Source organism: Planococcus citri, chromosome 4, assembly GCF_950023065.1.
Source record: "Planococcus citri chromosome 4, ihPlaCitr1.1, whole genome shotgun sequence".
NCBI lineage: Eukaryota > Metazoa > Arthropoda > Insecta > Hemiptera > Pseudococcidae > Planococcus > Planococcus citri.
This window is the reverse complement of record NC_088680.1, coordinates 26,477,402-26,502,235: the sequence shown is the minus strand read 5'-3', so window position 1 is coordinate 26,502,235 and position 24,834 is coordinate 26,477,402. Positions and strand designations below refer to the sequence as shown.

The following is a 24,834-nucleotide window of genomic DNA, read 5'->3' as shown; positions in this document are numbered from 1 at the left end:
CTTTTTAAATGATGCCGGCCGCATGCCTACCTATAGCAATTTTTAAACATTAGGTACATTACGCACGTTCGTCGTCGCGCTTTACCTTTTAAGATTTTTCATTTCCGTTACTGCAGGTGGTATCTGTCTTATTTCTACCTAAATATAATATGTTCATCTTTAACACACAATCATGTATAAATATAAAGGGGGGATTTTCATTCATTCAGTTTGTGTCTTATACTACATAATAGTAAATCATAGAATTTATTTACCAAGTTCATAACAGATGATCTTCTTCGCATAATTTCGCGGCATTCAACTTTCAAGTGGAAGAAATACCTACATATAAACATATACCTGTGACGATTGTCACTAAACAAATACACCTCGTACTTATTAATCTTTGTTTTAAAAACTGATAATGAGTTACCTAAGATCGGAAAAATGACCCACATAATGAAGCACTGATTGCATAATAGTAAACTTATATCTACCTACGCTTCGACGCTTTTCAAAATACGGTAATAAATTTCCTTATAGAAATAATTTAAAAATACCTTTGCTCAGATGTTACATCGACTATCGAGATAATTGATTGGATATAGAATTACATGGCCAATAGCGTTGTCGGCGAAAGGCAATAAGAAAAGGTTCCCTTAACGATGTAATTATTTATTATAAACTTTTATTAACACGATTAAACCGTTTTATGATTGTTTACTAGCAATATCTAGATATGTTTTCGATGATTCGGTACAATTTCGGATTAATTGGACCAATTACGTTGATTAATTTGAAAAATGCTCTTCGTTTAGAAGAAATGACTTAGGTAGGTTGGTAGAAGCAGTAGGTAAAATGGTCATAGATGAGGTGATGATTTGCTTCTTGACTTGAATTTTCGATTTTACTGATTATTGATGTGGATTTTAAGCTTATGAGAGTAATTTTTAACTCTTCTGGAGTGTGAGGGGGGAGGTGTATCTTGTAATATTATTTACACATTGCCTTTTTCAGAAGCAGGTTGGGTAGGGGCTTAAGCAAAAAAATCGCCATTATTTTGAAAATACTCTTTCTTTGAGAGCCTATATCTTCCCTTCGGTGACATCTCCAAGGCTAGAAATTTATTTAAAGCAACAAGGTTTCTAGTTTCTACGTATAGAATATGTAATCAAAACCTTGCAATTTTTTTCACAAAAATCCACCCTAAGGTGCACATTTAATGATTATAAATAAACAAAGTCACACGTTGTAAAAAATTTTCACCAGTTCGCGACCCTCGAAAGCTATTTTAATTTGTAAATCCATTACTAAACGTAATATAAGCAGTTAAGAATTGTTAAAAACGACGTCTGATTTAAGTATAAAATTATTACCTATGTTTTTAGGCGCGAGTTATTATGAAACATAAACACTCGAGGAAATAAACCAGTCGTTCGAGAATAGCCAAGTCTCTCATCGATGGCCCGTCAAAAGTCCAAATGCTGTTCTGTCGGAGTGTTCAAATATTTATTCCACGTTTTTAACATTTTATTTCTGGTAAGTAACTTAACTAGATACAAAGTATATCATTTTGAATCGTGTTATCTAGCTTTGAAAAGTTGTTTGGCACATGGCGACACGATTAACACCTAATTTGCGTTTACAAAATTCAAATATTTAATGTGTATAATGCGATGATTAACCCTACGAGATACCTAAACGATATCTTGTTAGATTAATAGACATATTTGTAAAAATTGACAGTCCGGGTCGATTTGTTTGCATATTATAATTTTAACTCTACTGCGTCGAAATAGGATCCAGAAAGAGATACGGTAGTTGATTCTTTCGAATGGGGAAATTTTACATGATTTTTGACATTAGGTGCCTATTATAATATTACGTAGTTACATGTACTCTTAGCAGTCACAGTCTACTGTTAGAGTGTGGGGTATCTTTTGATCCATTTATGAAATTTCACTTTAGCAGCCAAGTACCTATCTATATTTATTTCAACTACCTATTTTTTACTCCTACCAAAACTGAAGATGCAGCTTCTCCCAAAGTCGAGTTGCAGGATGAAATCAATTTATATCAGATAATTAGGTAGGTATTTCCATAAAAAATGAAGTTTCAAATTTTAAACAGTTTTGTTTCTTCGTATTTTTAATTCAATATTATCACAGATTCTCTAATATTGTTTGTTATTATTACTTTTTCTTTTTTGGAGAGGAGGGGGGGGGGTTCAAGAAAACAGAATTTTCAGATAACATGAAAAATAACTTCGTGTGATTTTCCTGAATAAATATCAAACACTCCTCAATAAGAAAATTTTTAAAGATTGGCAGGTGAGTAAGTCTAAGTACTTATATTTTGAAACGAACCATTTTAATTTGGAAGGCAAGGGAAGGGAAGGGAAAGCAAGGGAAGGAGGAGGAAGCCACTGTACCTGATCCATTAGAAGTGGATTCACCCTTACAAAATTGGACTGGCAACTTTATTTCTTTAGATGAGGAGAGGGGGGAGTTCCAAATTCAGAACTGTGAATCATCTTCATCATTGGACTGAAAATTGGAATTTTTTGCTTATTTCTTTACGTTATTTAGTTAGAATGACACTTGCTTCATTTAAAAAAAAAAAAAATTGTTTATAATTAAAGTCACTATTTCGTTTTTTTTTTTTTTTTTTTTGTTTTAAATAAGAATATTTGGCTCAATCCTTGCTATTTAGTAATGTTTTCCCACAGAATAACTAACTTATAGACACCTACAGACCTACTTGATTAATTTTAAAATTTGTGAATTTTAAATTCATCAGAAAATAATTCGAGGAAACTGAAAATTTGTAGAATAATTATGAATCATGTGGAAAAATTGCAGAAGGGAAGTCAATGCTTGATGTTTATCCTGATAGTGTATTTTTTTTGTTTTTTTTTTTTCAATTCTTTAAGTCGCTGATTCAGAAAATTTAAGCACCCTAGTTCGTTGAGAAAAAACTATAATCTGCATGTTGATTATTATTCAATGTTATTTTAAAATACGTTGTGATGATTTTTTGTCAATTTTTGACTGTTTTCATTTCATGTTGACAAATCAAACCAAAAAATTATTTTTCACAGTCATTTTTTTTTTTTTTTAAGAAATCTGATTCATAAAATATACTTAAATTGAAATACTTACCCATTTTTAAAATGCTTTCTAGTTTCTCCTTTTTGAGCAAAAATTTTCTGATTTTCTCTCGTTTTTCAAAAATGTTGGCAAAATGTTTCGAAAATATAAATTCTATGAAAAACTATATTAGATGCTAAGTGAATATGGAGAATGGGAGGAGAGTTACCTAAGAGGCTAATACCGAGAATTAAGATAATATTGATAATGACTATGGTAAGTAGGTATTCATCGACTGTTTAATCTCATCGATTTTTGTGAAACAATTCCAATTCAATTATAAAATCCATTATATAGACCATATGGTTCTAGAAAAACAAAGGAAATTATAATTTTCACAAATATCTACTCGATATGTGCTCGAAAAACATTTCGTAGAAGAACTTAATTTGCCATTTCTCTCTCAGAAATAAATATTTTATGGCGCAGCGTACTGCAGAACAGACTATAAGATAGGCAAATGATGAAATTATGCCTTCAATCGTCAATGACGCGTTCTATTTTCTGATATGATATCATTATTCAGTACTTACCTACTCATTATTGTTAATTTTTGTACACGATGCGTAATTTGATAACACTTTACGTTTCAAAAAATTGCCTCTTCTTGGTATTCGTAACACCTCTATTCATACCTATACCTATACCTGGGTACTTGGAATCCTCATAGCTGCGGGAAAAAAATCACACAAGTGGGAATTAGGCTTACTCATATGTATTCGTATTCCAAATAATGAGAAGCTACCAAAGAAAGATAAACCCTATAAAAAAAATCTTTTATTTTGTTTACTTACCTGTGCAGAATATACTCGGCTATTGTTGTATTGATATACACAATAGTAAAATTCTATTATTGTCGGGTAGACCGTTACTTACGTTTACTTTCGTAAATCATGCGAAAAAGCCATCTGTAAAGCAACTATACGTATGAAGGGGATATAAAACCGCAAAAAGTGATAAAATGCTCCTAAATTAAGCAACTTCAAAGCATCGTAGGTACACATACTGTAGAATAGGGACATTTTCTGTTGATTATACTCACAGAAGTACCTACAGATAAATCACGTAAAAATAAGTAAAACAAACCGACCCATCGCGTCGTGTACCTAATTTTTCATTAAATTAAACACATTAGAAAGGCCTTAGCTTTAACGTATCTTCTGCAAAGATTTTAAAATCCACGTGAGCACGTGAGGTTTGGTTTCAGGATTCGGCGTATGAAAATTAAAATGCACTTTAAAACACACTATTACGAGTAAATAATCGGAACCCTTTTAAACCGCTGTAGGCGATCGAGTAATCGTGGGCTCTTTTTCCATTCAACTACTTGCATTAATGATACCAAATGATAGGTACGTTATCTGATTTTAGAATTGTTCATTTTTCATATTCTAAATCGGTTTAATCGTGTGAATCGGACTGCAGGCGATGGTTATAAATTTAAATGCTCGATCATTATTTCAGAGTTATCTTCACACATTGTAATTTCCCCTTTTAATACAGTTCAAATGAGTTTGTGTAGATTTGTAATTAATATCCGATGATAAAAGAATGTGTTGCGTGTAAAGAAGTACGATATAAATGCGAACGCCTACTCGAATTGTTTTGGCGCCTGCTTCGAATGAGAATTCGGATGCTGATTGATTTTGGGTCAAAGGTTACACACTTCAAGGTGCATATCAGATTTTTAATACAGTTTAAGATATACGAATACGGATATGCATCTACTCGCGTATCGACAGCCTACCTTTTATCTAAATCTTTGGACTTTGTTCGGATTTACATATTTTAATAGGACTACTTCAATTTTTTCATCTTATAGGTACTAATACGTTTCTGTTTAGCTGTATCATTTAAATAAAAATAATACGCATATAGGCAGTCGTTTATCGATTATTTTCATCTCTTGAAATAGGTTTATCGATTTCCAAAATCATTTATTCTCCATATCATTTAATTCATTTCATAATTTTTCAAAGAAATTATATTGAACGAAACAAATTTGATGACGTGAAATTTTCAAATGACTCTTCGATGATAACTACCGTTATTTCTGCAAATTCTACTCCATTTTTTCACGGATGGGGGGGGGCTTTGAATTTTTCACGTCAAACTTTTGATTGATTCCGGAAAACTTGTCCGGAGTGATCTCCCTTGAGTAAAAAATGAAACATTTGTATCCACCGTGTACTTACGTGAGGACTGAGGGGGCTTTTTTACTCTATATTATACAGTTCTCCTTAAGGTCTAATTAAATATAAATTATAGATGGAGCTATTTTTTGAAATGATCAAAAATGAGCTTTTTAAGAATGAATCATGGCATAACTTTCGATGTTTCAAGATGGAAAAAAAACGTTTTTCTCAACAAAATGACTACCTATTTCCATAATTGAAACAGTTAGGTACTTTCAGACATTTTTCAATAAAAATCATAAAATTTTACGCTTTCAAAAAAATTATACACTGCATTTTTTTTTTTTGGATTTGAGCACCGATTCCGGTTGAAAAACTTTTAAAAACAAAAAAGTCCCACAACAAAACTTGAATTTTAAAGAATCATAAATCAACAGCTGAAATTTGTGACTCACTTGAAAATTCAAGTTCGTTTCAACTCATTCAATTTTGAAAATTGGAGCTGTTTTGTTATGGAATTTTTTTGTTTGTCTGCAAAACATTACCTACAATTTTTAAACCAGTGCCTACCTACCATGTATATTACCCTTGTCAACATTAAAAATTCAAAAAATTTTAATTTAGAGGTACTTAAGTATGCATGAGTCCCCTTTAAAACTACACATTTTATATAACTAAATTAAGTAATTTTTAGTACGATCTCGTACCTTAGATCCGGAGCTAAGGTATTCCCAAACAGCATAAACATTTTTGGGCTCACAAAAAAAATCGATAAAATACACCACAATGCAAAATTTCAGAGGTTTAAATTCATTTCTCGATTTGTGGAAAATTTTCAAGAATTAGGTAAATTTGAGCTCATATCATTTTGCATTAAAAAAAAAAAAAAAAAAAAAACTTATAATTTTGGTCACGTGAAGGTAGAAAGCTTTTTCCTGTCATTTTATTGAAAAAATTATATGAAAAATTCTTCGTTTAAGAAGTTAATTTACATGTCAAAAAAATGTTGAAATTTGATCCATACCTACTCTTTTTGATCTCTGAAATAGATTGGATGTCTCTTCTTGAGTAATTCTGGAGCCCACAATAAATTTTCAAAACATCAGTTCTCGACAAAAAAAAAATGGATTTGAACCAACGAGAAATGGTTTTTGAAAATTTGTGCATGAATTAGCCAAAAGGGGTTCCAAAGGCAGCGAATTCGAGATCATGGGTGCTGAATTTCATTTTGTATCAAACTTTCAGCTTTCTACCTCAATTGTTCAAACTTTGAGGTTTTAATGTGCAGTGAGCCAAATTTTAAATTCCAAAAATTTCCCAAAAATCTAAAATGATTTTCAATGCTTTAAATTTGGCTTTATAATGAATTTTTGGATTCTCTTTCGATTTTTCTCAGTCCAAACCCCCAACATTTTTCTATAATAGGGTACAAGGGTCCCCAATAATTATCAAAATTCAAAAAAAATCAAAGTAACTTGACATTATCATATCAATTGTTACTGATGATGTTTTTAATTTGACCCCTCTGAAGTTTTACCAAAGTGTTCTGAACTCGTTCAAATCTAAATTTTTCGAAAAAAGGACCAAGCTCTTGGTTATCTTATCTACTCGGCCATTAATTTTGCTTATTTTTTATAAGAGTATACAGAGAACTCCTCCTACTTCTACCCCACCAGAAAAAATCAGCCGTTCAATAGAAAACTTTAGGATCCTACCCCAAGTTTGAATTTTCCAAAAATAACCAAAAAATTTGCATTAACAGGCCAAGTAATCGAAGAGCCAGTTACTATTTTTAAAAAATACATCAGGCGACGCGGTAGCGTTGCCACCCCGCCCTCCCACGGTTTCAAACGCGTCATGAAACGCGTTACCATAGGCGGCGCAACGCCAGACGGAGTTATATTCTCAAATCATCAGGCGACGCGGTAGCGTTGCCACCCCGCCCTCCCACGGTTTCAAACGCGTCATGAAACGCGTTACCATAGGCGGCGCAACGCCAGACGGAGTTATACGAGGTATGGCAATTAAGTTCCGGGAATGCATTCGGTGAGGGTGATGTGGTAACACTGGAGTGTTCGCAAACACGTTGTTGTGTAGGGTAGACCTTCCTCTAATACTTTGCAAAATTTCAAGTTGATTGGGTGAATTTTGTGGGATTTATAGCTGTTTAAAGTGAACCATCTTTTAAGGTCACGTCGTAAAACTTTAAGGAGTGACTTGAGGAGGATCCTTGAGTCAGGGAGATCAGAATTTGAGTTGGGGTTGAGGTAAATGTCTCAAAAGGTCAAACGTAGTGTTTAAAAAAATTAAGGAAATGTTTGAGGAAGATCAGGTGATCAAAACCTCACAAAAAGTAGGCCATGAGATTCTTGTTGCCAAGTGGCTGTGAGGAAATGTCCTCTGAGGTGAGTAAAAAATAATTTTCAAAGGAGATTGACCTCATAAGTCATTAGTGTAGTCTTTCTTCAACTCAGTGCATCGTATTTTTGCTCAATGCTCCCATTTAAAATACAATTTTGCGTCTCTCAGAGGTGAATTCCTCAAAATTTGAGTGGAGGTTTTTGAGTCCTTCTCAAAAATGGAATGGGTGTTGATTCTCAGGTAAAAACCAACTGAGAATGAAGTAAAGGTCCCTAGGAATCAAATCTGGGGTGTAGAAATAGTGAGGAGACACTAAGATGTCTTGAGGAGGTGACCATTCCTCCAAGAAGTAATTTGCAAAACTCATTTTCACGACGTCGTATCAAAAGTTACCTTCGAAAAATACGCACCAAAAAAAAACGGAACAACCTACGGCTTTGAAACTTCAAACATTACTTAAGGAAGGTACAGGCTACTGGACAAAGTGTTCGCGAACACTCCAGTGTTGCGTCTTCCTCCTCTCAGGAGGGCTTCCCGGAACTTAATTGCCACACCTCGTATTCTCAAATCATTTCATAATGTTAGCCCAGAATATTTCCAACGCAATTTTCTCAAAAACTATGCGTTTATTCAAAAAACGCATAGATACTTTTTTTCTTATTTTTCAAAGACCTTTCAGAATATATAAGAATAATTTTTGTACGATAAAAATTCGCAAAGTTTCAAGTACCTTGTTTTTTGTCATTTTGGTAAAATTCTTCTTCAAGTTCCACTCAAAGTTAGAAGGATTGGCCGAACCAATTTTGATGAAATTTGGAATATAGCTTTGATTTGTCAACCATTACTGACTAAAAGCAAAAAATTGTAAATTTTTTGAAAATTGACCCTGCACCCCCCCTTTTTGGGCCCCAAAAATTTTCAAAATTGACCCAAAATATCAAAAGGCACTTCTCCACCACAAACTTGATGTTCATGCAAAAATTGAGCTTTGTAGCCCAATTACATCAAGCTTGAGTGGAGTCTAAAGATGCTGAAAAATGACAAATTTTGAAAAAACGAGCAGTATATTTATCCAAAGTACAATCAAACCAAAGCTGGGATAGATGTACGTACATCAAAAGGCACATCTACGATGTTCAAAGTACATTTGAACAAAATTTCAGCGTGATTTGTGCCCTATTCGAAGCTGTAGCTTTTCTTAATGAAGTAGTTTAATTATACTCAAAAAATGGCCAACAATCCATTTTTTAAGAAAAGCTGCAGCTTGGAATAAAGTCCCAATCACGTTGAAATTATGTTCACATATACTCCAAACACCACGGAAGTGCCTTTTAATATTTTCAAATTGATATGAGCTTTCATTTATGCGCAATAATAATTATTATTGCACATAAACGTTCAATATCGAAATGTCCGTTAAATTTAAAGCACAACACCTGTTGGCGTTACAACGTGAGCGTTGTATGCAGTTGAAATGCGCCGTTATCTAAGCAGCCCAAGTGGCTGCTTGGTTTAAGCTTCCGCTCGCCACTCAGTAGACTCCGGTTCGAACCCCATCAGAATCAAAAATTTTTTTCAATTTTTAATTTTGTAAGCTGATTTTTTCAATATGATTTTTATTTAATATGTTCAATTTTTAAAAATAAATTGTAAAAAAACGTTGTTTTTCACTTCCGAAAGTACAAATTTTCTTTTGCCCTTCTTTTTTTTTTTTTTTTTTTAAAGTAAACATGGAAAAAATTTCATTACGCAAATTTATTTAAAACAAACAAGATACATTTTTTCACCTGAAAAAACATTTTTTTTTTTACTTCTTGAAATGACGTTTTTCTTTACTTTGTTCAGGTTTGTTTGGTTTTCATTAAAAAGTTGACATTTAAATTCCAAAATTTTGAAGCCAAAAAATGGAACCTGAAAAACACATTGTTTCTCATCTCTTGAATTTTTGAACGTTTTTTCACTCGCATCACTCAGATATTTTTTCTATCCTTTTCCTAAACTAAAAAATTCCATTTTGAAACTTCAAAAAATTCAAAAACGAAAATAATAATTTTTTAATAGGTATTTCTATCAATTATTGGTAAACTTGTCATTTCATCTCTCATTTCATTTTAGAAATTTGTATTCGCTATTGTGTCATTTTATTTGACAAAATTTAAAGTCTTTTTTTTTACTGATCGGCGAATTTTTGGTCAACCCCTTCCTCCATCACCCTTAAAAGCCCACTGTTTTTATTCCAGTCAGTTTAATGACAAATGTCCAGTAATCTGTCCACTCTCTTCTGCATGCTCCTGCCACCAACGCTATTTTCATTCATTAGATTAAACACTTCATCACAATAATATAGAAAAAAAAGTACTGATATCCTCCAAAAAAACTCTTCAAAAAAGAATTACACCCCGCCCTCTCCACGATTCCTAATGAATCTACTCCATGAACAAAAATAAAAAAATTTCAGTAAGAAAATGTTATGATATCATGGTGGAATCCGCCCCTAACAAAAACAACCTACCACTTCACCATTTATCGTATAAGACAATCTATGAAACAGCTAATGAGCCAAAAATTTGGGCGGACAGATCCCTCAAATAAGTTTAGTAATCTAACTTGACTCTGGAGTGTGGAAGATTTGTCAGCCCCCAAATTTTTGGCTCATTAGCTGTTTCATAGATTGTCTTATACGATAAATGGTGAAGTGGTAGGTTGTTTTTGTTAGGGGCGGATTCCACCATGATATCATAACATTTTCTTACTGAAATTTTTTTATTTTTGTTCATGGAGTAGATTCATTAGGAATCGTGGAGAGGGCGGGGTGTAATTCTTTTTTGAAGAGTTTTTTTGGAGGATTATTTCTTTTCGTAATTTTTCAGTTTTTAACAATATAAGGTAAATCAATAAATCACATTTTAAGACTCAGTTTTTTGTGGGTCAAATTTAATAAGCACGGTTGAGTTTCAACATCAGTCAAAAAAGGTGTGTTTTCAGGGGCCAAATTTGCCATTAAGTGTGCCCGAATTTTCCTACTTCAAAAGTTCTGATCACAGATTTTGGAATAATTTCTTGAGACGAACAAAAATTTTTTTAAAATTAAGTTCCTCAAAATTTTTGACAATTGAACTTCTGTTCGATTTTTTTCAGATCTGTAATTTCTATTTTAAAAAATATCATTCAAATTCTGAAATTTTGAAGCCAAAATAATCAATCTCTTCCAATAAAAAATATTGTTGTTTCACATATCAAAATACGAATTTTCAAAAGCTTTTGCTTTCGCTTCGCCCGAGCAAAATTGTTTTTCTTTTACAAACCGAAAAAATTTAATGTTTGAAGCTTCTAAAAATTGAAAAATGAAAACGAAAATTTTTGATAAGCCTAGGTAATTATTAGGGCTCGGATTTTTATGCTGGAGCATATTTTTTGTATGCATAGAAGATAGGGAATTTTTCAATTATCTCCACGATTCATGAAATTTCAAGTAAAATGAGCCTAATTTGTTACAGCATATTTTGACATATTTCACCATAAAAGCATATAAAAGCATATTTTGGCATTTTTTTAGGGAATATTTTGCGATTTTAGAGCATATTTTACGTTCTTAGTGGGTTTTTAGGGAATATTTTGCTCAATTTCAAATTTTTGCATCAAATTAGTATTTGGCTATTTTTCATTTTTTTCTCCGAAAAATTTGTGAAACTGGCAATTGCGCTCTTGTACCTACTAATTTTTTTTTGTTCATTTTATTTGTTTTTTATTCCTTTAATAATGTAATTAGAATTACTTTTTTGTAATTTTAAAACGCTCTGTTTTCCATTTTTGTTCGTGAATTCTTGGTATTACACAACAATATTAGTAAAATCGTATAGGAATTGATTTTTCCTTCCTGTAAAACAATACCCATATCGTTAGGGAATATTTTTACTTTTTAGAGCATATTTTGGCATTTTTTAGGGAAAGAATATCCGAGCCCTGGTAATTATCTACATACGTACAAGTGTAATATCAATTGGCAAAATTGTGTTCTTATATATTATTTCACATTTAAAAACTCACCGTTTTATTCGGTCAAATTAGTATTTTTTTCTCATATCAGTCGGCAAATTTTTGGTTGGTCACCCCCCCCCCTCATGCTTAGTTTCGCCCCTGGTGAGCTTCCATGCTCTAGCAAAAATGCCTTTCTCAGTTCTCAATTTAAAAAATAATAATTAGGTACCTCTACCCAGGTATACTCACTGAATAAAAATTATGAAAATGTACCCCCATTCTCCCCCTCCTCCCAAATTTTGTATAATTTTACATTTTTGTTGAGATGTGATATTTTCCATGTTCTGCTCCGTTTTGCCACTTGAAAATTTCCGGTTGAGTCAGTTGGGAATTTTATGAGCCACCCAATCCTCGAAACAGAGCTTTACCATGTCCCCTCGCCGATAATAAAACACATGTATCGATATTTCGTCCATTGAGATTTAAATTGACACAGCGATGTAGTATTCTCCATTCCCCCTCGGTATTTCCATCCTGCATTGACTGCGTAACATTTCGCTATTTACATTTCAAATCGATGTTAATGATAACAGCAACCATGTGGTCCACGTGCTCGATGACGATGACGTCTTAAAAAATTTGCTCGAGAGAGTGAACGCGGATCTCATTTGTAAAAATAATATAAACAAACGTTTCTTTCTTTTTATATTTTTTTCTACAAAAATATCTGCTTAAATATTTCCAGCATCTGGTAAATTTCCCATAAAATTCATTTTCTCACGAAAAACTCGGTTATATTGATATAACACGGGCGCCATTATTCTTTACATTAGTACGTACATAGGCCTTCAGTATACTTAGACTTTATACTGTACACATGATTGTGTGCGTTGTGCACAATCTCAAGAATTTTTAGTACATCTTATTTATAGAATTTTTTGAAGGAATTTCGAAGAAACCCTCCAATAAACTATCAAAATAGTATTCGAATTTGTGAAAATAGGTTATTTCGATTCTTATCGCGATCTCGATCTAATTCTACGCACTCAACAGATCCTGTCAAGAATAGGTATATGTTTCCCATTGAAATTATGCGGAACCATTTGCATGAATAATTTTCGCATAATGACGATAAAATATAAATATCGTCGAGTTTGAAAATTTGAATTTGCTCGACATTTTTCCCAACCAACTAAACATAACCTTGAAAGAATGCTCGCCGATAGTTTTTTCCATATCGCAAAGTCAGACACGATTGTGATGAATTTCATTTTAAATAAGTAGGTACCTGGTACTTAGTACCTATCTCGATGGAACTATCTCTCTATGCAAGAAAGAATTCGCTAAACGTTACGGTTTATTTGAGGTATTCTCATTACTCGTTATGTATTTTACGACTGGAAGTGGGTTGTAAAGTTTATTACATAGTTGTATACGGTTAGTTTTGAAAAAACGAGTATACGATTTATGAAGTCGTTTATACGAATTCGTACAATTTTACAAACTCTTTAGCGACGATTTTGGTTTTGGATTCCATTTCTATCTTAATATAGTTCATAAAAGATGGAAAATGCTAATGGACATGGTGCATCGTATCAAAGATACCAAAAAATTAAGCCTACGTTTTGATGCAAATGGAGGAAAAAAAATAAAAACAGCAGCTTTTATTTTAAAAACCACTATTCCGAGGAATTTCACGACACCAATAATAAGTTAACTTAGTTTATACAATTTATACAAATGAAATGAAAAAAGACCATGGTAGTAGAATGTGTAGTACTACTCGTATGATGCTTTTACAATATGAGAGCATCTATAAATAACACTTCATTGTTACTTCTCGTGTTTATACAAACATTTCAACTGATACACTTTTTTTCCTCTTTAAAGAACACACTCTAGAAAATTTATTACCATTTGGTTGCTAATGATTATTATCTGTTTTTAGTAAGCTCTCTATGTATACCTACTATAATGTGTTGAAACTGGTTTAAATGTATTCGACGCGAATTTGCGACCATTTAATGCCAACTTATCCAGTACACGGTACCTATTTGCATTTAAATGCGCAGCTTTGAAAGGCCACTCGTGTAGTTGAAGCAATTGAGTGTAAAATAGTTACATAAATTGGTTTACGATGTGCAAAAAAAAGATCGAAGCACATGAGGCGGCGGCGGCGTAAGTGGTATCGATGCCTTTGATAAAGTGCACACGACGATAAATCATAAATTTCTACGTGTTACTTGGCACGTGTTGGCGGGTATGGTATAGGATTCCAGAAAGGAAAAAAATGTAGGAAAAAAATCATGAATCGGTGTGTTCTGTTGCATGGTTCGATAATTAATAATGTACCAGAACACGTCGTTATACATGTAGTGCATGTGTTCGGTATAACGCACGTTTCTTTTATAGATTCGGCAACTGTCGAAGAGAATACAATACTTTGGTAATTGTGAATGTGCCACGACCAAGAGGTTTTAACTCTGACTCTCTGTGACTTGGCGGTCATAATACGTACGTAAATGGGCAACGTTTATACGAGCGATATATACGTGACTGCAATAATTATCAACGCTTTACATCTTTTCTTTGGAATTTGAAAATAGGGGCGAAATGTACGAAATTTTTATAGAATTTATGTTTTTTTTCTTCTGTTTACAGGTCTCTGGATTGAATGTTTTAGTGGTGGCGATATGGAGCGTGTTTTGGAGGTATCACTTGGTGAGTGTGCAAGAAACACCCACCTATGCGATCATTGTTCATGTACTTTTGCTAATTGGTATCCTTATCTGTATCATAAATATCATGGGATATGTGGGCGTTTGGAAAGAAAACAGATGCACCATTTTTTGCGTAAGTATGAGCTTTTGCAAATTTAATGTACGTTGAATGGCCTAAGTGGTGTTTTGCAGGTGCGAGTCGGTTTGGCTTTTGAGTCTTCCACGAAGTTCACGATTTTTCACCGGATATTTACTTTTAAAATTATACCTACCTACCTAATGTGCAAAAATTTTAATGTTTCCACTTCAAAAAAAAAATAATGCATGTATTTCGAATACTTTGATCCATATAGGATCTTCACGAGAGGGGTTTAGGAGTTCCACCCTCTCATACTGCATGTTTCTGGTTTAAAAAAAAAAAAAAAAAAAAGTCGAAGGCATGAATCGCAAATCTATTCAATATTTCAAAGAATCTTACCAAAATTATTCCCTTCTCCTCCGCGTTCGTTTCGTATAAAATTTGGATTTACAGACGATTTTGAAACGATTTTCTAATTTAATGTTGTTATAATTTACCTACCAACTCTGTTGGAGGGACTTGAATTGATTACAAATTGAGTAAATAAAATTTTGGATACATACCTACTTTACCAACATGAATTTTATGAAGGTTTAATTGGTTAGAATTTTCTCACACTTGTTATTTAAGAACAATATTCCTATTTTTAATGGATTTTTACACGATTTCAGAAGCATTTTCAAACTACTTAAATAAAATTTTAAATGATTTTTATTGGCTGGAATTTTTCTAAACATTTTTGAAGCGACGTTTCGATTTTAAATGATTCTTCGTGAACATGAAGATTTGAAATGAATTTTTTCACAATTTCTAAACGGGTATTTTTCATGTTTTTCAAGTAGTAAATTTCAATTTTTTTCAGAATTTTTTTTATTTTAAATAAATTTCAATAAAATTATGATTGAATTTTAAGATTTTTTTAAAAATTTGAACGAATTTTCAGATAGTTTGAAAACGGTACTAAACGATAAGTGGGAATGTGACGAGAGGAAGTGAATTCCAGAAAAAAAAAAAAGGTTTTCATTTTGAATAAATTTCAAAATGACTTTGGATATTTTTTTTTTTTATACAATACTGTAATCAAAGATTATCAGTGTTTCAGATTATTTCAAAAATGAAGAAATATGTTTTCAAACCGGTTTCACAGAAATGTTACAAATCGATTCAAAATAATATCTATGATTTTAAAACGGTTTAAAAATTGCAGCTTTTTTCCTCTATGAAACGGTTTTGTTATGGTCTTACCTTCGGAGAACATGTTCTGGCATCCCAAAGTCACTGACCCGTCTGTCTGGCTTCTCAAGGTCGTCTGTCTAGATATATGTTCGGCTTTTCGAGGTCATTGACCCGTCTGTCTGGCTTCCCAAGGTCGTCTGTCCATCTGTTTGGCGGTTTGAGGTCATTGACTTGCGTTTCCAGATTCCCAAAGTCGGGTCGTCTGTATTTCTATGCAGCCTCTTGAAGTCATTGACCCATCTGTCTGGCTTCTCAAGGTCGTCTGTTTGTCTGTCTGTTTGGATTTTCGGGGTCATTGACCCGTCTGTCTGGCTTCCCAAGGTCGCTTGTCTACCTGTTTGGCGGTTTAAGGTCATTGACCCGTTAGTATAGCTTCCCAAGGTCGTGCGTTCACCCGTCCGACCTCTTAAGGTCATTGAACTTGTCTGTCTGGCTTCCCAAGATCGTCTGTCTACCTGTCAAGGTCATTGACCCGATTTTCCGGCTTCCCAAGGTCGTCTGTGTTCCTATATGCAGCCTCTTGAAGTCATTGGCCCGTCTGATTGGTTTCTTAAGGTCACTGACGCACCTGTCTAGCTGTCCAAGGTCGTCTGTCTTTCTGGCTGCCTTCTTAAGGTCATTGACCCCTCTGTTTGGCCCTTCAAAATTTAGATTTCTTTTCTTTGAAGAGCATGGAGTTTAATTTAGCTGCTAAAAATCGGGTTGGGCATGACTTGGAGGAATTCAAGAATACAAGTGAAATTTAAAGCCATGCTGGAGGCTTCAGAGTGGCCGGAAAAATTGAAATTCGGTTTGGATAAATTGATATTAGTTTTGGGACTAATTTTCATCCCCATTATCTTTACTGAATCAACTTTTTTTTTTTCAAAGAAGCATATAAATTGTCAAAAATGGTAAATTTTGGATTTTTTAAAATTCGTCAAAAATTGGTAAATTAATTTTGGGCTGCTGAATTCTAATTATGAGAATGTTCTCGTTCAAATCAAACTTCGACGGAAGACACCTTGAGATATTCATTTTTTCGAATTTGAATGCATTTTTAGGCCACAATGAGGGAAGGGGAATTTTTAAATTTTGAATAGTCCAATATATGTTTTGACAATTTAGAGAATTTTTGCTGAAAATTTTACGAATTATACCAGATGATTTTTCAAATGTTTTTGAGAGCATATAGGTACCTAGTTGTTTGAAATCTTGGTATATTTTTCAAAAAATTTAATTTAGAGGATTTGTTGAACTTTGATGAATTTTTTCGTCATAGATTTTGTGTATTTTTCAAATTTACTGCTAACATTTGAATTGAAGCGTGTGTTTCCAAAACGCACTAAGTCCACTTTCAAAGATTCTGAGGTTGCAAGGCCATCTAGCATAAAGTTGTGGCCCAAAAAAAATGGCTGATTTTTTGATATGTTGTGCCCAAGGGTGTTGGTTACAACATATCAAAAAATCAGCCAATTTGGGCCATTTCTACATTTCTAAATTGTACCAAATACCATGAATCTCTTATCAATATTTTTTTGGACTTAGTGCGTTTTGGAAACACATGCTTCAATTGAATGTCTGGAAAAATAAGAAACTGTAAGCTACATACTTCTCAAGTGTTTTTTTTGGGGGGGGCAAAATTTGGGATATAGTGTCCTCTTCCCTCTTCGCACTTTCAAAAATTCTGACCAATTTTTAAAATAATTTATAAAAAGGGACTTGAACCTGCAGTGTTTTAATGTTGGCCACTAGATATGTGATTAAATATAGGTACATTTTTTTTTATAAAAACCTACCTTTGTACCACCAAACTGACCTCAAATGATCCTTGTTTTCTGTTACAGTACACGTTCCTGTTAATATTGGTATTTTTAGCTGAAATATGCATCGGAATGATGTCGTTCTTTTACAAGAATCAAATACCAGCAGAAATGGAATTAAATTTAAATTCAACTTTTGTAAATCGCTACGGAGTAGATCACAGACCTACAGAAGCCATTGATTATATTCAGAAAAAAGTAAGTTTACAAAATATCTACAAACCCACGTTTCTCAAGCCGCCAAATACAAATACTCGTACCTACTATGGTTTTGCCGGAGAGCGTTAATTAAAATTAATGATTTTTACTGTACAGATGCGATGTTGCGGTGCCATTCGTTTCGAAGACTGGAAAGCTAGTCAGTGGTATTTATTAAGTAACAATAGTAATATTTTAGTACCTGATTCATGCTGCCGATCTCCAAGTTTAAATTGTGGACGAAGAACCCATCCTAGTAATATTTTCTACAATGTGAGTAAAAATTTAGGTATCTATTTAATTCCTGTTCCATTTCTTAATTAAATAGGTAGATCTCTAGCATGCCTATGCCTAATTTGAGATACCGTGAACCAATTCGCTTAAATAATTATTTAATTTTATTTTCCGCAGGGATGTATTTATAGATTAAAAAGCGAAATTCGTGATCATTTGTCAATTGTTCAGTGGATTACATTTTTCATCGCAGGATTGCAATTTTTCGGTATTTTATTATCGTGTGTATTATGTGTTAGAATAAAACACGTGTACTAATTTCATGAACCTCAAACTATTGATAACTATATATTTATTTTTATGTAAACTTCTGTACCTACCTATTATAAATATTTTTTATTTTTACCTGTCATTATATTTTTTCTCAATGATTTGATAATGTGCCAATTGTATCTACGTGTAAATAAATCATTTTTTTGTTGTTCATTTAAATATGAAGAAAGCTCACCTTATTTACATCTACACATCTAGCTACCTGTAATGAATACCTATACCTACAAGTAAAAATATAGAACTCTGAGAATTTTGATCCGAAATTCTGAATCGTCTACAGTGATTTTAAATACATGCCTATCTATACTTAATGTTTAATGCAAGAAAAGTCAACATAATCATTTTGTCAATTGTATTTTTGAGACACATCACCACAAAAGATAGGTATATGGTATACAGATTGGGCTTTTTTTGAAAAAATAAAAATAAACTCGTCTTGAAAAATCTCCTGGGTCTCCTATTAAAATAATAGATTTGTATGAAACAACAACTCAAAATATTAATTTACTAATTGAATCCAATTTGAAAGAAAAATCACTTCACTCGAATTATTGCCTCGATATGGGGGAAGTTCATAAATGGAAAAGAGTTCACACACATTCGTATTAACTAATTGATGATACGGTTAAAGGTCATGTAATTGTAAATCAATTTAAAATATTGATATGAAAATGAGATTTACAATTAAATACTTGCTAACGAAGTACGAACCATGATTTCATGTTGTATTATAGAAGAAAATAGGGAATTAAAAAGTCGTAAAAGATTTTTTAATTTTCGTGTGAATGGTTGATTATGGCTAATTAGGTAAGCGAGTTATCATTTCAGTGTTCTAGCGGTAAGTGGTTTTCGAATAGAAGTGTAGGGAGTAGGTCTAGGTTAGGTACCACCATAACACAAGTGTATAAGCAGAATAGTTCAACCAGATATTATATTTGATGGAATTACTTGAAAAATTTACTAAGTAGGTGAGTCCATGGAGGAGTCATACCCAAAATCGAACGAACCAGGAGCAGGAGGGGCAGGGCAGAACACATCACACGTACAGTGCTAACTCTGCTAACAAAGTTGGAGTTGGTTTTCAAATTGAAAATTATTTGCAATGATTGGGAAATTAAAAAAGAATTAATTTTGATTATTGAAGAGGAAACATTTAATTTTTATTATAAAATCGAAGTTTGCAGTAAATAATTTTTTTCTTTCAAATTCTGAAGAAATCGACGAAAATTGCGCTGGAGGCTTCAGAACTCTTTCCACAAATCGCGGTCCCGTTCAAATCTAAGGCAGACAACTCGAGACGTTCCCTTGTGAGTGTGAGTATTTTGTGTTCTTGAAAGAAGAGATTTCAGAGAAATTGAACTGGAGCATTAATTTAATAAAAATAGTAAAGTAAAAAGTTAAAAACACATTACAGAAGTTCGACTTCGAACATGTTTACGGTTTAATATGGTCATGGATGGTGTAAGATGAGAATCAACAGCTCAAAATTGTCCCATCCCATTCCACTTATCTTCGGTTTTCAAAGTTCAAATCAAAATGTCTTCCTCTTCGACTCTTCGTATACTTTGAGGGCCGAATTCATAGACGTTACTTAAGGGACACTTGGCTAAGTGGTGAATTTTGATTCAATTTTTCTCACGAAGGAATAAAAATTTTATATTTTTAAAATGATAAATCAACACTTCGGAGTTCAATCTCTCAATTTATTCAAAAACAAAGGGCCGAATTCATAGACGTTACTTAAGGGACACTTGGCTAAGTGGTGAATTTTGAATTTTTGATGCAATTTTTCTCACGAACGAATAAAAATTTTATATTTGTAAAATGATAAATCAACACTTCGGAGTCCAATCTCTCAATTTATTCAAAAACAAAATTTCAAAAATTCAATCACGCTTGGAAAAATTGCTTCAAAATTCACCACTTAGCCAAGTGATCCCTAAGTAACGTCTATGAACGGTTCACGCTCTATCTCCGGCGCCATATTTGTTTTTACTGCGACGAATGGATGCCTTCGCAGCTATCAATATACTGATTCAATGCTGTATAATCAACAAAGTGTATGTAATAATTTTTGACGTATAAACGTACTACGTTTACTATTTTAATTTGTTTAAATAACGCAGTGTCTAAATGAAATTGCGTTCAATTCATCTCAAGAAATACAACTCGAATTACTTGGACATTTCACAATCGAATTAGTCATCAGTTTGAAGAATTGCACTGATAATACATCAAAATGGGACTAACTCTTTCGTCTGCCCTAACCCGGCTCTTCGGTAAAAAGCAAATGCGTATTTTGATGGGTAAGCTGATATCTTCAACTAATTACTCTAGTAAACCTCCTACTCCTTGCATTACATTCAAAAAACATCTGTAGTCGGTTCATTATGTGCCATAATTTTACCCAAATTGCCATAGTAGTCGTTACAATGACACTCTTTTGATTTCAGTCGGTCTAGATGCAGCTGGTAAAACAACTATTTTGTATAAACTGAAACTTGGAGAAATCGTCACCACCATTCCAACAATCGGTATGTGTTTCTTTTCTGTTCATCGAAGAACTAAATCTCGAACTGTCGAAATATCAACGTGTGAATGTTTTAGGTTTCAACGTCGAATCTGTGGATTATAAGAACATCAGTTTTACCGTTTGGGATGTCGGAGGTCAAGATAAAATCAGACCATTGTGGCGTCATTATTTCCAAAACACTCAAGGTTTAATTTTCGTCGTGGATTCCAACGATAGAGATCGAATCGTAGAAGCTGAAAAAGAACTTCATAATATGGTATGGTATTCGAGTCATATTTGAGAGTTGGGATCACTGTTATCAATTATCATATTCGTGACTAATTTACGATCATGTTCTAGCTACGAGAAGACGAATTGAGAGACGCTGTGCTGTTAGTATTCGCCAATAAACAAGATCTTCCTAACGCCATGTCTGCTTCTGAACTGACAGAAAAATTAGGACTGGGGCATCTACGTAACCGACAGGTACGTTTTGAGTGATTATTACTGTACTGGAAACCTTAATTGCTCATATTCATATTTGATTGTTGCAGTGGTTCATTCAGTCCGCTTGTGCTACCCAGGGACAAGGTCTATACGAAGGATTGGATTGGTTATCGAATGAATTATCCAAATGAACTTAATCTTAAATAATTTACGATGTGTATAGATCTCTTAAATATCATGATGCGTCGTTTTTTTTTTTTTTTGTATTCACCATGCGATATTTACGCTGATTCGCTTTTGTTTTCGTAATGCTATTGTATAATTATTATTCGTGGATGGCGCAGAATTCATATATTGTATGTGTATATATCTATTTTACGTTGTATTTTTCCTCATTTTTAGTTTCTATCTGCAGCATTACTTTAATTTTTCAAATGCACTTAATTGTTTTAAACAAGCATTAATTTAAACCCGGTGCAGTGTCGAGACCCGCCGATAGAAATTATTCCCGATGCTGGTAAAATCCGAAAAATTTTCGTTCAGTTGATTACGTATTGTCTTTCAATGTTTTCCATTGTTATGTATTAAAAAAAATATCCTTTCTTACGTCATCGTTTTACATGGTGGAAATTTTTTCTTACGTTTTGTACGAGTTTTACATACGTTCTCTTTTCTTTTTTGTAAATTGAAGATGTTATCATGTGGTACTTGTAGTAGTTAGATCCTGCGTACGATGAAGTTTACCAGAATCAAATCGACTAACTGTTAATTTTCATGTCGTTATAGAATGTAAGTAAATAAAACGATGAAATACGTAAACAGAGCCTTTCATTTTTCTATGGCAACTCCAGTCGTCGTTCAAACATATGCATTGCAGTTATATATAAAACGTTTATTTTTTTTGGCAACCAGAAATATAATAAAAAAGAAAAAGTTCTAATAACGATTTGTTATTGAGTGATTGTATTACTTATTGTACTTAATGATAGAGTGTATTGAGCATACAGAACAGCATCGTGAACAGTAGGGAAAAAGTAGAATAGATTTGATTCCATTAGTCCATTTGTTTTGAACGTTTCGTACACGGGTTCTATAACAAAATTATTGGTTTTAGTGATAAAATAGTGTAAAGGTTGATTGAGAAAATAGAATCTCGGTGTTTAACTTACCAGAAGTACCCGCCGCGTAAAATTGTATGTGTAAATCGTGTAATTCTTCTGCTAATGATTTAACTGTTGAAGCACCGGCTGGATCAATATAATGGATACCTGATAAATCTAGAACGATGTAACGAATCTAAACAAACAAGGAAATTTATTAGTCTACAGATGTTCAGAATTCTGATCATTTAGTACAATTTCGCAATATAACGACGACGTACTTTTTCTATCGATTCTAAAGAAAACACTTTATTAGAGTCTGTACAGTGTTTTTGTTTGCCAGATATTCTGGTCGGATCGATGTTGAGTAAATTGTAAATTCTATTTTTGAAATGACCACGGTTAGCGAAATTGATTCCTCCGCAATATCGAACTATTTTACCACCTTGTGGATCTACAGTCTGTAAAATATCGTAATAAATTACGTAAGTAGGTAAATGAAGAGCAATGATAGGCATCTATGAGATACATGTGAGAGGAAAAAGGGATCTTACATGATTATATTTTGATTTATCAACATAAATATCGGTTCCTGGAACTCTACTTAGTAGATACGTTTGAGGTTTTAATCCTTGAATAAATAAGGATAACACAGATACTAATAAACCGACTAATAGTCCTATATCGATTTCGATCAAAATCACAGATAGATAAGTGCAAATCCACACCATCGCATCGAGAAACGATAATCTCCATATTGAAGGTAATTCGGTAATTTGTAACAAGACACTTTTTAGTGCCACTACGATTAGACTTGATAAAACACACTGTAAAAATACATCATAAAATTAGTAAAATGAAACAATAATTTCTGATATATAAAGTGGAAAATAAAGCTTACCCTAGGAAGTGGTTCAAAAAATGGTCCTATCCATAATAAAACAAATAGCAAAATGGAGCATGAAACTAAACTAGCAAGCTGCGTTTTACCACCAACAGCCTCTTGGATCACACTTCTCGATAAAGAAGCAGCAAACGGTGCACAACTGAAAAATGATCCTACCACGTTTCCAGCTCCCTATAGCACAAAATTTGGATTAGTTTCAGAATTGTTGTAGAATTTTAAAAATTGCTGAATAATAACTGCGCTTACTTGAGCTAGTAATTCTTGGTTCGCATCAACTTCGTATTTATTCCTTTGAGCAAATATTATAGCCATCGACATCGAGACTATGTACGCAATTATGGCTATGACGAGACTTTCCAGAGCTACGTTACTCATCAATGAGATCGTTGGAGGTTTCGGTTCTGGAATACTAAGAGTGAAAAAAATCGACCATTAAAATTAATAACAGAAATAGGTATTTTAACGTAGAGGAAATAAGCATCTCTACAACTTACCCAACTGATATCTGACCGACAACTTTTAGCTTGTAAGCACTGCTTATATCGCTGTATTTTGATATAATTGTACCGATTAAAACGACAATTAATTCAATAGGAACTGGAAAAACACATCTCTTCCCCAACCAAGGCTGAAAACAAAAAAACATTCTCATTAGAAGACAAATTTACTCGGTTACAAAATTGAAAATAGGAGCTATAGATACTAGGTAGGTATAAAATACAAGTAAAATAACTTGAATAAATCTAAAACAATCCAAATGAAATACATAAAATGGAAATGGATAAATTTTGGTACCACTGGGAGCCTTGAATGATCCCAATTCCCAATTTGGAAAAAATTCAATTTTCAATTTAAAAATAAAAAAATAGAAACATCTTGTTTTTTTTCAATTTTTCAAAATTTCCTTCTGTTTGATAATATTTTACCAAATACTAGTTTCGTAATTTTTGCAACACCAATAATCACTTCGCGAGAAGATAAAATAACTTATTACAGTATTTTTAAAAAAATTTCGAACTTATCTAAATTATTGGCGATTAAGAAAAAAAGGTCAATAATCTATTAAGCGTTGGAAATACCCCCTACTTCTCCTCTGCTTCTACTCCATCACATTGTGTACAATATATTGCCTACACCGTCAAAACAAGGTGAAAACATCTATCTATCATTTTTAACCTCCAAAGCTCGTAAAATTAATTTCCTCAAAATCTCTATCACCCCAATTAAAATAAAAATTCTTGTTTTTTTTTCTCTAGAAATTTGACACGAATATACTCATTATTTAATCTTCTAGGTATTTCATAACTTGAAAACATTTCTATCTGGTTTGTGAGTTAAATAAACAATCGCATCCATTGTGTGGTTTACGATGAATATAAAGACGCACGTTTGTGTACCAATGAATAATAAAACGTTATAAAGCATAATTTGATAAGAATTAGAATAATACCGCGTAATATGGTATATGGTAGTATTGCTTACCTTTAAAAAAGTATTATTAAAAATTAGTATACATATAGTTATCACAGAAACAAGAGTTGCTATCCAATTGATGGTATCTAAATGTTTGAATATTTCAAAATAAGTCTGCCAACATAAAAAAAAAATGATCAAGGTATAAATAAAGAGGAAGTCTGCGTATTATTATTATTCATAAGGAAGAT

The 24,834-nt window shown here is 32.8% G+C and overlaps 3 protein-coding genes across 4 annotated transcripts in view; 2 read left to right on the top strand and 1 right to left on the bottom strand.

Moving 5' to 3' along the window:
- Positions 1-18,363, top strand: part of LOC135843121 (CD151 antigen-like) — a 30,398-nt gene extending 12,035 nt beyond the window's left edge. The window contains exons 2-6 of the mRNA XM_065360873.1: positions 1,368-1,518; positions 14,264-14,455; positions 17,464-17,637; positions 17,755-17,910; positions 18,049-18,363. Of these exons, the coding sequence (XP_065216945.1) occupies positions 1,441-1,518; positions 14,264-14,455; positions 17,464-17,637; positions 17,755-17,910; positions 18,049-18,189 (741 nt within the window). The 5' untranslated portion in view covers positions 1,368-1,440 and the 3' untranslated portion in view covers positions 18,190-18,363. The remainder of the gene's footprint in view (positions 1-1,367; positions 1,519-14,263; positions 14,456-17,463; positions 17,638-17,754; positions 17,911-18,048) is intronic.
- A 1,879-nt stretch (positions 18,364-20,242) lies between these two features.
- Arf102F (ADP-ribosylation factor 2) lies at positions 20,243-21,982 on the top strand. The gene is made up of 5 exons (XM_065359771.1): positions 20,243-20,510; positions 20,658-20,738; positions 20,812-20,993; positions 21,077-21,202; positions 21,271-21,982. The coding sequence occupies exons 1-5, from the start codon at positions 20,444-20,446 to the stop codon at positions 21,352-21,354; spliced, it is 540 nt and encodes a 179-aa protein (XP_065215843.1). The 5' UTR covers positions 20,243-20,443; the 3' UTR covers positions 21,355-21,982.
- A 58-nt stretch (positions 21,983-22,040) lies between these two features.
- LOC135842350 (prestin-like) overlaps positions 22,041-24,834 on the bottom strand; it is a 28,465-nt gene continuing 25,671 nt past the window's right edge. For both annotated transcript variants that reach the window (XM_065359769.1, XM_065359770.1), the window contains exons 7-14: positions 24,653-24,757; positions 23,665-23,798; positions 23,417-23,579; positions 23,165-23,341; positions 22,818-23,090; positions 22,545-22,724; positions 22,333-22,459; positions 22,041-22,253 (exon numbers count right to left, since the gene is read on the bottom strand). In XM_065359769.1, the coding sequence (XP_065215841.1) occupies positions 22,114-22,253; positions 22,333-22,459; positions 22,545-22,724; positions 22,818-23,090; positions 23,165-23,341; positions 23,417-23,579; positions 23,665-23,798; positions 24,653-24,757 (1,299 nt within the window). In that variant the 3' untranslated portion in view covers positions 22,041-22,113. The remainder of the gene's footprint in view (positions 22,254-22,332; positions 22,460-22,544; positions 22,725-22,817; positions 23,091-23,164; positions 23,342-23,416; positions 23,580-23,664; positions 23,799-24,652; positions 24,758-24,834) is intronic.

Coding starts and splice junctions, on each gene's coding strand:
- Arf102F (XM_065359771.1), top strand. CDS start 20,444: ATGGGACTAACTCTTTCGTCTGCCCTAACCCGGCTCTTCGGTAAAAAG. Junction 20,511..20,657: donor GCAAATGCGTATTTTGATGG/GTAAGCTGATAT, acceptor TTTTGATTTCAG/TCGGTCTAGATGCAGCTGGT. Junction 20,739..20,811: donor CACCACCATTCCAACAATCG/GTATGTGTTTCT, acceptor TGAATGTTTTAG/GTTTCAACGTCGAATCTGTG.